The sequence below is a fragment of the Oryza glaberrima genome, chromosome 7, assembly GCF_000147395.1.
Source record: "Oryza glaberrima chromosome 7, OglaRS2, whole genome shotgun sequence".
In the NCBI taxonomy this organism is placed as follows: domain Eukaryota; kingdom Viridiplantae; phylum Streptophyta; class Magnoliopsida; order Poales; family Poaceae; genus Oryza; species Oryza glaberrima.
In genome coordinates, this window is record NC_068332.1 from 22164500 (window position 1) to 22178693 (window position 14194).

Here is a 14194-nt window from a genome sequence, read left to right on the forward strand (position 1 = left end):
GAGCATATGAGACAACAACATTTAGCTCTCTTATCCCTCAAACCATTGAAAAAATTACAGGATCATCGTTCGTCTAATTATAAATCATAACACATTATTCGTAAAATAATAATTTATAAGTAAAACTTTTATATATGTATTTCAATACTATAAATAAATTATGACTCTAAAATTTAAACTTAGAATTAAAATTTTGGTTATGGCTAATAGGCTAAAGGGCAACAACAAAAGAGAAAACAGAAAATGATACATTTAACTTTAACTTCCTCGTTTTCCGCTAGCACACTTTTTAAACTGTTAATTGGTGTGTTTTTTAAAAGTAGTTTCTATATAGAAGTTGTTTTGAAAAAGCAAATAAATCCATTTTGAAATTCATAATAGTTAATATTTAATTAATCATATGCTTAATAAGATTTTTCGTTTTGCGTGCAACAAAAATTTATCTCCAAAACAGTGAGTAGTAAGTAAAACAAAACAGTGCAGCTGTGCACGGCTGGCATTGGCAATCTAGGAGCAGTGTGCTTGCAGTTTTGCACTCCCTGGAAAGAAAGAGGAAAAACAAGAGGAGGATTTCCCCCACAAGAATAGCTCAAACCTGTCTGCATGCATGTCTGTCTGCACTCTGCATCCATCCATCCATCCATCCATCCATCCCCGGGCAGACACGGATTCAGACGCGCAAGAAATCTCCCTCACCTTTACTTGCAAACATATACCCATAAATCTCTCTCTCTCGCCCGCTTGTCTTGTCTGACTTCTTGTTGCCTCTTGCCTCCTTCTTCTTCTTCTTCGTCTTCGTCGTCGCGAAATACAGGCGTGTGGGGCGAGAGTGATCAGGTGGCAGCTGGGTGTTTCTTCTTCTTCTTCAACTCGAGTTCTTCCTTAGCCATGGCGCTCCTGCTGCTGCGTATGGGCGTCTCCGTCGCGCTGCTCGTCGCCTTCTTCTCCTCTCTGATTCCGTCGTCAGGTCGGTGCCTGTGCCTGTGCCTCTGCATTTCCCATTGGTTCTTGCAGTACTATTTGGATTTCGGTTCTTGGTTCTCAGGTTGTTCTTCTCCGGTTGATTCATTCACGCCTAAATTTTTGCGTCTTTTTTTTGGGTGCCATGTGCTGTATGATTCGTCTGTAAGGATTCCGGAGTTTTTTTTTTTTGGTGTTGTTTTTTTTTTCTTCTTATTTTACTGTATTCGGAGAAAATTTCTTTTCCCCATCGTAGCGCGATTATCGTGATCAAAATGGATGTGACAATAAAGGAATGAGCTGTTTTCCGTTTACCTCATTAAAGATTTTAATTTGGTGTTTATGACCTTTCCAAAATGGACAACTAAGAGTCATGAATACCAAATTTAAATTTTTATTGTTGTATATGCGTGGTGCGATGGGTTTTGCTCATAGTATATGTTTGTTTGTTTCGGATCATATGTCAAAACAAACTATTTCTGTTTAGTTCATGATCAGGTTTTAATCCATTTTTCCAAAAAAAAAAAATGTCAAAGCAAACTGAACATGTAGCGAGTGTGTGCATATTATTTCTGTTAGAGCTCAGAGCGAAGAATCAGCCTTATGTGTCGCGTCATGCTACAATCGTGATCTTTTCTTGTTACGTACTACTATATGTTGTTAACACAAATATTATAATCACTGAAGCTATTGGCACAAATCACTATTATGTTTCATGTATGTCTATTCATCTGAACTGTGATCCTGATCATGCACAAGATGATAAAGTTCGGTTCTTTATCTTCACATGCATGATTAACCATCAAAGATGAGATGTGCCCTACCAAAACGTTCTTCAATCTGGATGTATCACTAAATTCTGACTTGTTTCTTGATACATTATGTAGAGGCATACGATCCGCTTGATCCAAATGGGAACATAACAATCAAGTGGGATGTGCTGCAATGGACTCCAGATGGATATGTTGTGAGTAAACCTTAATTTACTATTATGTGTCTGTAACTACTTTATTACCATTATCATCTATCAACCAACTCAATGCATGTCGCTGTTGCCACATGAGTCCACATCTGCTTTCATCAATCTCTGCACATTAGTACTCTGTCTTGTTGGCAGATTGACGCTTCACTGTCTCTCTTTTGTAACTGAAACACTGAAAGTAGTGGCCTTTCGTTAAATTTCCATTCATGCCACTTTTTTAGCTTTTGACTTTCTTGATAAACTTACAACTGGCATGACCAAATACTGGTGCATCGATGCTTGCAATCCATGGTTGCTGGTCAAAGACATGACATCACGACACAAATCTATTTTCTTTGTATTTCTCTATTTTATCTGTTAGACTGTAACTTATAGGTGCTCTGAACTGTTGATCTTGATTAATATCAGTACTCACAAGACATAACACAAACCTTACATAAACTCAATTTTGTTGCATTTTGAACTAGTCAAGACCAAATCTTTGCACTATCTCTTATCTTCAGTGTATTTTTACACAATTCAGAAAACTGTCAACCTGCACAAAATTCCCTTCCTGCCTTCCTGGTTCACAGGACTTGTGATTAGTTGCTGAGATAATGTTAAAAATCCATTTTCTCCAGGCTGTTGTTTCACTATACAACTATCAGCAGTATCGACACATTCAATCACCCGGGTGGAAACTCGGATGGGTGTGGGCAAAGAAGGAGATAATCTGGGCGATGAACGGCGGCCAAGCGACGGAGCAAGGCGACTGCTCAAAGTTCAAATCAAATATCCCACATTGCTGCAAGAAAGATCCTGAGATCGTGGACCTGCTCCCGGGAACCCCTTACAACATGCAGATTGCCAACTGCTGCAAGGGAGGAGTGCTCAACTCGTGGGCACAGGACCCTGCAAATGCCATAGCATCATTCCAAGTCAGTGTTGGTCAGGCAGGGACGACGAACAAGACGGTGCGGGTGCCGAGAAATTTCACCCTGAAATCTCCAGGTCCAGGGTATACCTGTGGCAGTGCCAAGGTTGTGAGACCTACCAAGTTTTTTTCGCAAGATGGAAGGAGAACAACTCAGGCTCACAGTAAGATTTTTTTCTGAAATTTCCATGATCTTAGTATTTGCCGTGCAAAGTAGTTCAGGGATGAGCTTACAATCTATTGCAACAGATTCAGAATTGTTCTTGTTTCGATACCGCCTTTTCGTGCATCATCGGTGACCGCTTGATTTCTTTTGTGCAGTGACATGGAATGTGACTTGCACATATTCACAGATTGTCGCGCAAAGATCTCCGACGTGCTGCATTTCGCTCTCGTCTTTTTACAATGATACCATAGTTAACTGCCCAACATGCTCATGTGGCTGCCAGAATAATAAACTAGGAAGCTGTGTAGAGTAAGTTACATTAACATGACAAAACTACTCAAAATCAGTTTTATGTTCAGTTAACATGACTGTTGCAACGTACTGTTTGACAGGGGAAATTCTCCTTATTTGGCTTCTGTTGTGAACACCCATAACAAGGACAGCTTGACACCTCTAGTCCAGTGCACTTCTCATATGTGCCCAATAAGAGTTCATTGGCATGTGAAGGTTAACTACAAGGAGTACTGGAGGGTCAAGATCACAGTGACAAACTTCAATTACAGGATGAACTACTCTCAGTGGAACCTAGTCACTCAGCACCCCAGTTTTGACAATCTGACAACCATTTTCAGCTTCAACTACAAATCTTTGAACCCATATGGAGTAATAAGTAAGCCCTGAAAACAATTCTACTCATGTGGTTAATTATTTTTCAGATATTTACTGTTTCTTTTTTCAGATGATACCGCGATGTTATGGGGAATCAAGGACTACAATGACTTGCTCATGACGGCGGGTCCAGATGGAAATGTTCAGTCTGAGCTTCTGTTCAAGAAGGACCCCAAGAGTTTCACCTTTGAGAAAGGCTGGGCCTTCCCAAGACGTATATACTTCAATGGTGACAACTGTGTGATGCCACCACCAGATGCATATCCATGGCTGCCAAATGCTTCAACAAGAGTGATGTCTTCAATTCTCCTTCCATTCATTACCATTTGGACAGCACTGACATTCTTGATGGTTTACGCATAGTGAAAGGAAATCGTAATTTTACGTATTCAGGAAAGTTTTGACCTTGTTGTGCATTACAAAGTTTTAGATGATATGTTGCATGAAGAGAAGATTCAGTGCAGATACCTAACCAAAAACCGTCGTTGATCATTGTATAAACTTACTTGTATACATTTAATCTCAGACAAGATAAGATGCAAACACAGTACTTAAGGAATTTTATCCTCTCTTCCTTTATGAACCTTCACACATTTATCAGATGAGCATGTACTGCAAAATGAAGTTAGTTGATTTTTCCTATGATCATATATGAAAACTAACAGCTCATTTCAGATGCAACATCAGCATTCAGTGAACAAGAGACAAATGCTACTGATGTAACTGACTTCAGTCAGAGAATGTGAAACATCATTGTCGCCTCATTCCATCCTGATTGAGTGATTGTGTCGTACAAATATGTTCCCAAAATTATGCTCATATCCCCTCCACTTACAGAATTTTTTTACCATTCAAAAACAAGATTTTTTTTAAAAAAACAATTTTTCCCAGTATGTTCAGAACATCAAAACACAAATCATATTCAGACCAAAACCATCCTCCTATCTGCTAATTCTGCTGCAGGTTCTAAGCACTACGCCATGAGGAAGAACACCAAGGCCGCCATGGCCACCGCGGAGCCGACGAGCGACGCCGCCGCCGGGGGAGCGGCGTTGGGCAGGTAAGGGTAGGAGTCCGGCGGCGGCATCTGGCACTCGTCGCCGTTGAAGTAGACCTTCCTCGGGAACGCCCATCCCTGCCTGAACGTGAACGTCCTCGCGTCCTTCCTCATCAGCACCTCCGACTGCACGTTCCCGTGCGGCCCGGCCTCCATCAGCTGGTCGTTGAAGTACTTTAGCCCGTAGAACATCGCCGTATCATCTGCAAAAACCAAAATCCACATCCAATTCACATCCAATTCGCATCAAGATCACAGCAAATTTAGGACCACCGTGGTGGCATCATTTTTGGAGCCTCGTCTCTGTGGCGTTCCCGTAGGTCTAGCGGCGTTCGGCCACGCTTAGCGGGGGTCGTTTGGTGCTAGGCTTCACCCTCAGTGGTTTGTGCTTGGGTGGTAGTGCGTGGTGTATGGCAATGCACCTCGGTGCATTTTGATGTTTTTCCTTGTAACTTTTACTCCTTCTTAATGTACTCGGTTGGCCTCCTTCGGCCTTCACGGCGAAAACAAGATCACAGCAAATTTAGGATGAAATAATTCTTACTGATGGAGCCGTAGGAGACGACGGGCTTGTAGTCGAAGCTGAAGACCTCGGTGATGTTGTCGAGGTTGGGGTGCTGGGCGACGAGCGTCCACCCGGTGTAGTTCATCCGGTAGTTGAAGTTGACGATGGTGATCTTGGCGCGCCAGTACTCCTTGTAGTTGAGCTTCACGTGCCAGTGCACCCTCACCGGGCACATGTGCGGCGTGCACTGCAGCAGCGGCGCCTCCATTGCCGCCGCCGCCGCGACGCCATTGCCGCGCCCGTGCGCGTTCGCGTCGTGCTTCTTCCCCGTCACCGCCAGCCTCTTCCCCTCCCTCTCGCTCCTGCACGGCACGGCGATAGAACGCGGTCAGTTCGTCGGCGGCGGCGGCGGCGGCGGATGTCGTCGGCGGTGGCGTACGTACCGGACGCAGGGCTTGTGGGCGTCGCAGCCGCAGGCGCACTTGGCGCAGGGGACGATGGTGTCGTTGTAGAAGGAGGAGAAGGAGACGCAGCACGACGGGTACTTGGACGCCAGGTGCTGCGAGTACGTGCACGTCACGTTCCACGTCACTGCACACAAGCATGACATCATCAATGGCGGCGTCCTCGTCCCGGCGAAGAAGACGAAGGTGGTGTAGTCAGCCACTTACTGAGGGCTTGGGTCTTGCGGCGGCGATCGGCGGTGAGGAAGACGGTGGAGGGGACGACCCTGGCGCGGCCGCAGGTGTAGCCGGGGCCGGGGCCGAGGAGGGTGAAGTTCCTGGGGAGCCTGACGGTGCGGTTGGTGGTGCCGGCCTGGCCGACGCTGACCTGGAACGCGGCGGCGGCGGAGGAGGGGGACTGGCCGTACGCCGGGAGGACGCCGCCGCGGCAGCAGTTGGCGATCTGCTGGTTGTAGGGGACGCCGGGGAGGAGGTCGACGACGGCTGGCGTCCGGCGGCAGCAGTGCGGGAGGTTGGCCTTGAAGCGGGAGCAGTCGCCCTGGTCCGTGGCCTGCGCGCCCACCATGGACCAGATCACCTCCTGCCGCGCCCACGTCCACCCCACCGTCCACCCTGGCGCCATTATCTGACGGTATGTCTGGTAGTTGTTGATCGTCACCATCGCCTGCGTAAAAAAAAAATATTGCACCCATCAGTTCGTCGATGACGAGCTTGACATGATGATCATATATGTAATGGTAAAAGTTTTTTTTTGGTTTTGCTATATACTCCCTCTATCCTTAAATATATGACGCCGTTGACTTTTTTTAAACAGGTTTGATCGTTCGTCTTATTCAAAAACTTTTGTGAAATATATAAAAGTACATTTAATAATGAATCAAATGATAGAAAAATAATTAATAATTACTTAATTTGTTTTGAATAAGACGAACGGTCAAACATATTTTAAAAAATCAACGGCGTTAAATATTTAACGGACAGAAGGAGTATTTATTAGAAAGAAATTGTCTAATATAAATATAGTATGATCGTAGTGTAGTTATACTATAACTTGTATGTAAATGCAATGTAATTTTCGCATAATTTTAAACGGTTAGATTTACTTCAATATTCATGCAAGTTAGGAAGGAAAAAAATTCATGGCACATGCACGGGTGAGGAGATTCAGTTTCACGACCTCTTGTAGTTATGTACAAGTTACAAAGTAATTTTACTATGATTGTATTATATTTATATCTGATAAATTTTTAGAAGAAAACTGATCGACAAATATATATAACTACTTCGAAAAAAAATTTTACTTACGACGTATCCGTCGGGTGTCCACGACATGACGTCCCATTTGATGGTGATGTTGCCGTTGGGGTCGAGCGGATCATAAGCAACTACAGAGTATATTACATTTGCATCGATGATCAGAAGCGAGATTAGAAGAAGAGATATGATGAAGATTCAGGCACCGATCGATCGAAAGACGTACCAGCGACAGAGAGCGTGGCGGCGAGGATGAGTAGAAGAAGGGAGCTGGGCACCGCCATTGCTGCGAGCTGCTGCTTTGCGACACTAACTAGACCTGCATTGGGGTGATGAGCGAGAAGACAGTCGCAATGCTGGGCTTTAAGGCAAAGTAGGCAGCTGCAGTGGCGGCGGCGGGGAGCGGACGAGAGATGGCAAAGCGCCACCAACCGGTGGCTGCTTTAGTTTCCTTGGCGATGACGAGATCGGCCGGCGCGCGCGGCTAGCGACGGCGGCCGCGCTGCGCCTTTTCATGGGCACGCGTGACGCGTCTCGTTGTCTCTGTGTTGCTTGCGGTTGAGTTCCTCTCTGCTCAAGCAAGCGTGGTTGGTGGTGATCAGATCACTTGGGGGGAAGTGAGTGGGAGTAGGAGGCGAGAGGGAGAAGAAGATCGTGTATGATCGTGTGCTGCTTCCGGCCTCCGATCGCGACGGTTAAACGCCTCGCCGATCTCCTGACACAGCTTTCGATTTGTGCAAGTGATAATATTGGATTGACATTTGTTCAGGTAATTAACAATTCCTCTTCGTAAACTGGAAACGTTCTGAGCTGCTGTTGTCTGATAGCCTGATTTGGACTGAATTTTTCACATTTTGGTCCTTTTAAAAAACTTATTTCGCAAATAGATCTCTGGAAAAACTTATCACAGAAATAGTCCTTTTTGGGGCGCCAGCCGTCCCCCTGCCGACATGGCGGGGCGATGCTGAGGTGGCTAGGGGGAGCGCGCCAGAGTGGCTGGCGCCCCCCCCCCCCCCAAGTTTTTTATTTTTCTTTTATTTTTTTGATATTATTTTCACGCTTAGGGACACATAAGAACCCACCATAGAAAAAATGAACTCAAATGGACGTAATATGTGACCTGTAGAATTTTTCCTCTCCTCTCCTCTCTCTCTCCGAACTAGTGCAGAGGAGAGAGATATGCAACTTTTTTATTTTTATTTTATTTTTTTGATATTTTTTTCACACTTAGGAACTCACAAGAACCAACCATATAAAAAATAAACTCAAACTGACAAAATATGTGGCCTATGGAATTTTCCAAAGCTCTACAGAAAAACTTCTCTCCTCGAAAACACAATCTTGCAAGCGAAATTTGGAGGTTTTAATATCGCCGAACCCGGCTAAGCGGGGAGAATCGGATGTAACTTTTTTTTAGATGTCCGTGGATATATTATTTGCCTGATTCCGAGTCCGTATGAGAAAGTTATGCATATTTTAATAAATGACATATTTTGTCCGTTTCGATAGAGTTTTGGAAAATTCTACAAGTCACATATTTTGTCCGTTTGAGTTTATTTTTTATATGGTTGGTTCCTATGTTCTCCTAAGTGTGAAAAAATATCAAAAAAATGAAATAAAAATCAAAAAATTGCATCTCTCTGTACTGTTTAACTTATGGCTATCATTTCATGTGGTTATATTTTGAATTAGATTAAGTAATTTCATATAGTGATAGAGTGCATTATGTGTAACATGTTGATCAAAGGGTTTTAGTGAAGTGCAAAGTAGACTAAGTGGTATGCTAGCTATTTTCAGACTTAGCTAAGTGGTAGTTCGAGTTTAAATTTTTTTACGGTTGGTTGTATCGTGATCCTAAGTGTAAAAAAACATCCGAAAAAATAAAACAAAAATGACACCGTTGCAACTCCATACAGAGAAACAGGAATGGAGGCGAGGGGGGCGCTAGCATGGCTGGCGCCCTCCTCCTGCCACGTCGGTTCGCGTGTGCCACGGTGGCAGGAGGACGGCGCCAGATAGGCTAACGCCGTCTCGTTGGATGACGGCGCCAGCCACTCTGGCGCCCTAAAAAGGACTATTTTTAGGATAAGTTTTTTCAGGGGTCTATTTGCGAAATAAGTTTTTCAAAAGGACCAAATGTGAAAAATCCAGCTGATCGAACTAAAAACTTGTTTCATGCCGTCTAATAAATGACAGGCTCTGAGCTTGATTTCCATGCTACTCCATAAGACATGTCCATCAGTACCGTGCCGTGTTTCAGTTCTGAAAACCTAATGGGAAATTGGACTCACTGTTATCAATTCTTGTCAGATTACAGGGTTAACTTCAGATAACCTGTTTAGCATTGGTTGTTCAGCGTTTTAGAAAGCTTTAATGTTGTTATGCGTCGTGTCATAGTAGTAGTGCAACGTAACAAAGGAAATTCTAGAATCTTTTTTATAGCCTGTTCAAGCTGCATTGTCAACTTGGGGCAGTCAAGCATTCGCTTGAACGGCACGACAGATGATCCGAGCAGAAAGATCACTAACAAATGTAAGCATCAGCCAGTAGTTGCAATGTAAACATACCTGACTGCCTGTACAAAGCTGACGCTAAGCAGCCACCAGACACATACACTGGCTGCCCCGGGCGAGTTGTTGAACAAAAGCATCAGGTACACAGAAAAATATATTCATGTTCTGAACAAAAGCCTCCGGTACACTTGTATAGACCACAAACAAGCTTGCAATGCACACTTCTTGTTTTTGCACCTGCTGATCGAGAAGCGGATCAGTGGGAAGACAGGATGCATAGCTTCCACATCCTAACTCAAAAGTGTCAAAACTTTATAAGCCAGCTTGAAGCATAAGTCGAGGCTTTTCAAGAGCCCAGTACACTGAATGACAAGAATGCTATAGGTTATTACTGCTACTGCTACATCATTTGCAAAGTTGCAAAACATACCATGGTAAATTAAAACGGATCACAGCCTCACATACATTATGACATTATTAATACATATAAGAGCCAGGGGCCAAGACCTTCCTCTGTGGGAGGTTTATAGCCCTAGAAACAAGTCGTGTGCACGCATGAGTTCGTCAAATAAGCATTCCATCTCGCTCTGATGTAGCTTTTTTTTCCAGACTACCCAAAATCTCCGCCTGAGCTTCAGTGCACTCAGCCATCCTGTGATTCTGTGGAGCAGACATAGTTCAGAACATGGCTCATGAACAGTGATTTGTGGATGATGCGTGACAGGTGCAACTACGAAATTGAAAGCATACAGGACTAACATATGCATGCATAATCACCGCAGCAAAAAAACAAAAGCGAAAATGTTAGCAAATAACCAAACAGCACAGAGATGAACCATGCGCCCAATCTTTTCTAACAGAGAATCTCAATAAAATTGAGAAAAAAATCCCATACATCTTTTATGGCTATCAAGCTCAGTCAGAACTGGCCAAACTACTTCTGATTCTAGACTTTACAACTGGGATTGTTAACTCACCCATGCACATTTGACTTCACAAGTAATATAGATACACCCACTGAAAAGAACAGCATCAGTAAATATATAATCAATGAACAGTTATCCCATCATCCTATGATTGTCTCGGTGGCTGGTATAGTGGAAGAACATAGGATAAGTCATAGCTTTTAAGCACAGCAAACAGCTCAATTTTCAATTTCAGTATCTACCATTGACGGCTTGTCCTTACACCAGCTTTGCTATTTATGAAGTTGATGAACAGGGACCTAATGGATCAAGAAGAGCGAATACTTACTGAACTGAAATAACTAGGCCTAAATAACCAAAATTTCAGCCAAACCATGATTCATACTTTCACATCAATGTGACAATGGCTCCACTCCTGCTATGTTTGAATAGGATTACCAAGCTTAGACAGGAAGAAAGGTGACGCCAGCTTAGCACTTGTTGGTGCCTGGCAGAAAATATCACATCGAGAAGAACATGACAAAGGAAAAAAAAGAATAGAGAAGTAACAGCAGCCTTTAGCTCCATGAATGGGAACAAAAGAAGGCAGCAGGGGAAGAGCAGTGGAGGAGCTAATGAGGGACAGAGAAGCAACAGCAAGAGGGTGAGTTGCAGGGATGACAAAGATGGCGATAGCGCTGTGGGAGGACAGGAGAACTGTCCTCCCTCTTGTAGGCTGTTTGGGCCTTGGAGGCTGCCTTCCCAGAATTTATTATTTCCCTTCTTTTCACCTTACCTCTCATCTTGCTCACTTGTGAGGTCGCATCCTCCTTACGTTGATTTTACTAGTAGATGGCTTAGCTTTGATTTTGCACACGTGTTCTAACATGCACCTTAAAGAAGTAAATCAAGCCCAACTTCCAGATGGACATGTAAAATAAAACTCATCACAAATACAAATCAGCCCAACTTCCAGATGAACATGGGCCTGCAACACATGCTAACTTCAAGAAGTAAGACCTTCTACAACAAACTAATGCTTCAAGCAACTAAAATATCAATTGAATTACACAACAAAAGGTTCCTTTTCATGCATAGAAGTCTAGAACACATCCTTCTAGATTTCAGCAACTAACAGAATTTTGTAGAGCAGTAGAAGCAGAAAACAAACAATTGTGCTTGAGTGTAATAATAAGTCGTAACATAAACCTCCATTTATAACTATAGCTTCAAAACAACGGGGGCCATTAAATTCACTTGACCTCATGGTGCACCTAAGAACTTCGCTAAATATTAACAAAAAAGGGCCTGGACAAACATCACAGCGAATGCATCATTAAACAGTACATCCAACTAAGGACAAACAAGAAAAGGTGAAAGATGGACTCTTATAGTTCTTGTGTACATCACAAACAAACGTATAGCACAATTCCACATAGAAAATATGTTTTGCATCTACCTTACTGTGTCCTTATGTTCAAGATTGGGCAACAACCACCCAAAAGGCACTTAAAAAAGAGATATGCCTGAACAGAGGAGCATCAACAGTAGTAAAATAAAGCCCATCAGCTGAGAGATCCCCTTACAGGATTCTACTTGTACTCAAACGATGGTGGTGGGGTGCTAGGCACATCAAAAGTCTCTGGCTTTTGTGGCTCCTTACAAGTCTCAGTCTTGTTGACTGGCATTGATCCAGCATCAGGTAATCTATTCATCATGATCCCAAAACTACTAACAAGGGCTAAGAGAACCGCGCCTTGCAGGGATGCACGAGCAACCACACGTAAGCCCTGACGAGCAGCAAGAATGCCGCCGGTGGCCGCACCAGCAATGATGGAATTATAGGGGTCCTCCTTTTGACGCACAGAAACTAGGGCACAATCACAAGCTGAGAAGAGGCCACACCAAACAGCAAAGCCACCGGCAACACGTGGCGCATTCATCCGCACACCCTCCATGCCGCCAGCAAACCGTGCACCACTGGGCGAGTTGCGGAGACCCTTGACGAAGTGGAAGAAAGAACCTCCCACTGCACCCATGCCAAAAGACGCACCAATATCATCAAGGATGCGATCTGGGCATGGATCCCTTTCCATTGAAGGACGAGCCTGCTGCATTGTAGTTAACCCGGGTAGCTCCACCGGAGGAATCGATTGCTTGCTCGTCAACTCGTCGAGGACAAAGGAATCAATTGGAGAACGCGAGCGAACAACTCTCTAGGGCTCAAACCTACGCGCCGAAACACCAGAGAAGATATATAGCGCGACCAAATTGCTTCCTCGGATATAGGAAACTACTAACCTTCTTGCTGGACACGAGGTATAAATAAATAAATAAATAAATAAATAAAAACAAATCAGAGACGGAACACGCGTATCCTTCCGCGGCACGAACACGAACTCCCTAAATCCGAGCCGAATCGAACAAAAATAAAGGAAACAAAACGCGAGGATATCGAATCGGATATGAATTGAAGATCGAAAACTTTCTTATGTCGCTCACCTTCTTCTTCACTTGTACTCGAAGGTTGGGATCGGAGTGCTCGGCGTGTCGAAGCTCTCCAACATCTCCGACTTGCCGCCGCTCGGGCTCGCCTTCTTCTCCTCCTCCTTCTTGCCGAACAGGCTCCCGAACCATCCACTCCCACCGCCGCTGGAGCTCGCGACCTCAGGTGGCGCCACGGGGACCTGCGGGATCCCGGGGATCCCGCCGCCGCCGCCCATGACGGCGGGGAGGTTGGGGTCATCGACGGGGAGCGGCGGGGGCGTGGCGAGGACGCGGTTGAGCATGAGGCCCGCGCCCTCGATGAGGGCGAGCAGCATCCCGCCCATGAGCGCGGAGCGGCCGGCGGCGCCGGGGCCCTGGCGCATGGAGAGGAAGCCGCCGGTGGCGGCGCCGGCGATGATGGAGTTCCAGGGGTCCTCCTTCTGGCGCATGAAGACCATGGTGCAGTCGAAGGCGGAGAAGAGGCCGCCCCACACCGCGAAGCTGCCGCCGACGCGGGGCGCGTTCATCCGCACCGCCTGCGCGCCGCCGACGAGGCGCTCGCCGTTGGGGGAGTTGTAGGTGCCCTTGAGGAAGTGGAAGAGGGAGCCCCCCACCGCGCCCATCCCGAACGCCCCGCCCACGTCGTCCAGGATCCGGTCCGGGCACGGCTCCCTCGACGTCTCCGGCGTCCCCATGGCAACTCCGGCTAGTCGGCGGCGGCGGCGGCGAAACCCTAGCTCGGGGAGGAGAAATGGGAGGAGGAGGGCTTCGTCAAAGCGAGCTTGGATTTCTCCTTCTCTCACTCTTCTCTCGTGTCTTTATTTATTCGGTGCGTGTCGGAGGCGGCTTCTCTCGCTGCGAGTGGGCCCCGCTGATTGGTGGGGCCCACTGTCATAGACACGTTCCCGGTTCCCCGCGAGGTGGAGGCGGTGGTGCGGCCGAACGGTGGGAGATATTTTCGGCGGCCGGCGCGCGCGTGAGAGGCCTCTGGATGTAGGCCCAGGTACGGAATTCAGCCCAACTTCAGAGTTAGAGCGCTAATTTCAGCCCAAATAGAGAGCGAATAGCATCAGTTTCACAGCCCAAGGTTGAGTGAGCGAGATTTGAGCCCACTAAGCTATGTAGGTGAAGCCCTACTGGATATCGATGTCTGAATCGTGCAAAGTGAAAACGGGAAATGCTGGATATCCATGATTCAATTAAAACTACTCAGATCTGAGTTGGAAGTGCCATGTGATCGATCATTACTTCACGGCATCACGGCGAACTGGATGACCTGCCATATGACCAGCAAGCTTATCAAGTTATCATCCCATTTC

The 14194-nt window shown here is 45.6% G+C and overlaps 4 protein-coding genes across 4 annotated transcripts; 1 reads left to right on the forward strand and 3 right to left on the reverse strand.

Moving 5' to 3' along the window:
* Positions 1-554: 554 nt before the first annotated feature.
* LOC127778728 (COBRA-like protein 1) lies at positions 555-4269 on the forward strand. The gene is made up of 6 exons (XM_052305347.1): positions 555-967; positions 1848-1927; positions 2563-3019; positions 3177-3330; positions 3414-3691; positions 3761-4269. Exons 1-6 carry the CDS (start codon positions 604-606, stop codon positions 4051-4053), a joined length of 1626 nt encoding a protein of 541 aa, XP_052161307.1. The 5' UTR covers positions 555-603; the 3' UTR covers positions 4054-4269.
* A 116-nt stretch (positions 4270-4385) lies between these two features.
* LOC127778729 (COBRA-like protein 6) lies at positions 4386-7595 on the reverse strand. The gene is made up of 6 exons (XM_052305348.1): positions 7197-7595; positions 7022-7101; positions 5924-6380; positions 5696-5843; positions 5292-5614; positions 4386-4950 (listed from the first exon to the last, which is right to left on the reverse strand). The coding sequence occupies exons 1-6, from the start codon at positions 7252-7254 to the stop codon at positions 4664-4666; spliced, it is 1353 nt and encodes a 450-aa protein (XP_052161308.1). The 5' UTR covers positions 7255-7595; the 3' UTR covers positions 4386-4663.
* A 2179-nt stretch (positions 7596-9774) lies between these two features.
* Positions 9775-13680, reverse strand: LOC127778730 (mitochondrial import inner membrane translocase subunit TIM17-2-like). Its single transcript, XM_052305349.1, has 2 exons — positions 12891-13680; positions 9775-10143 (listed from the first exon to the last, which is right to left on the reverse strand). The coding sequence occupies exon 1, from the start codon at positions 13568-13570 to the stop codon at positions 12899-12901; it is 672 nt and encodes a 223-aa protein (XP_052161309.1). The 5' UTR covers positions 13571-13680; the 3' UTR covers positions 9775-10143; positions 12891-12898.
* LOC127778731 (mitochondrial import inner membrane translocase subunit TIM17-2-like) lies at positions 10152-12884 on the reverse strand. Its single transcript, XM_052305350.1, has one exon. The coding sequence runs from the start codon at positions 12503-12505 to the stop codon at positions 11981-11983; it is 525 nt and encodes a 174-aa protein (XP_052161310.1). The 5' UTR covers positions 12506-12884; the 3' UTR covers positions 10152-11980.
* Positions 13681-14194: the final 514 nt, after the last annotated feature.

Excerpts from the sequence above, each read along its gene's own strand:
- LOC127778729 (XM_052305348.1), bottom strand. The coding sequence starts at position 7,254 with ATGGCGGTGCCCAGCTCCCTTCTTCTACTCATCCTCGCCGCCACGCTC. Across the intron at positions 5,844-5,923 it reads CCGCAAGACCCAAGCCCTCA|TGACGTGGAACGTGACGTGC; the intron begins GTAAGTGGCTGA and ends GCTTGTGTGCAG. Across the intron at positions 5,615-5,695 it reads GCCCACAAGCCCTGCGTCCG|GAGCGAGAGGGAGGGGAAGA; the intron begins GTACGTACGCCA and ends CGTGCCGTGCAG.
- LOC127778731 (XM_052305350.1), bottom strand. The coding sequence starts at position 12,505 with ATGCAGCAGGCTCGTCCTTCAATGGAAAGGGATCCATGCCCAGATCGC.
- LOC127778728 (XM_052305347.1), top strand. The coding sequence starts at position 604 with ATGCATGTCTGTCTGCACTCTGCATCCATCCATCCATCCATCCATCCA. Across the intron at positions 1,928-2,562 it reads GGACTCCAGATGGATATGTT|GCTGTTGTTTCACTATACAA; the intron begins GTGAGTAAACCT and ends CATTTTCTCCAG. Across the intron at positions 3,692-3,760 it reads GAACCCATATGGAGTAATAA|ATGATACCGCGATGTTATGG; the intron begins GTAAGCCCTGAA and ends TTCTTTTTTCAG.
- LOC127778730 (XM_052305349.1), bottom strand. The coding sequence starts at position 13,570 with ATGGGGACGCCGGAGACGTCGAGGGAGCCGTGCCCGGACCGGATCCTG.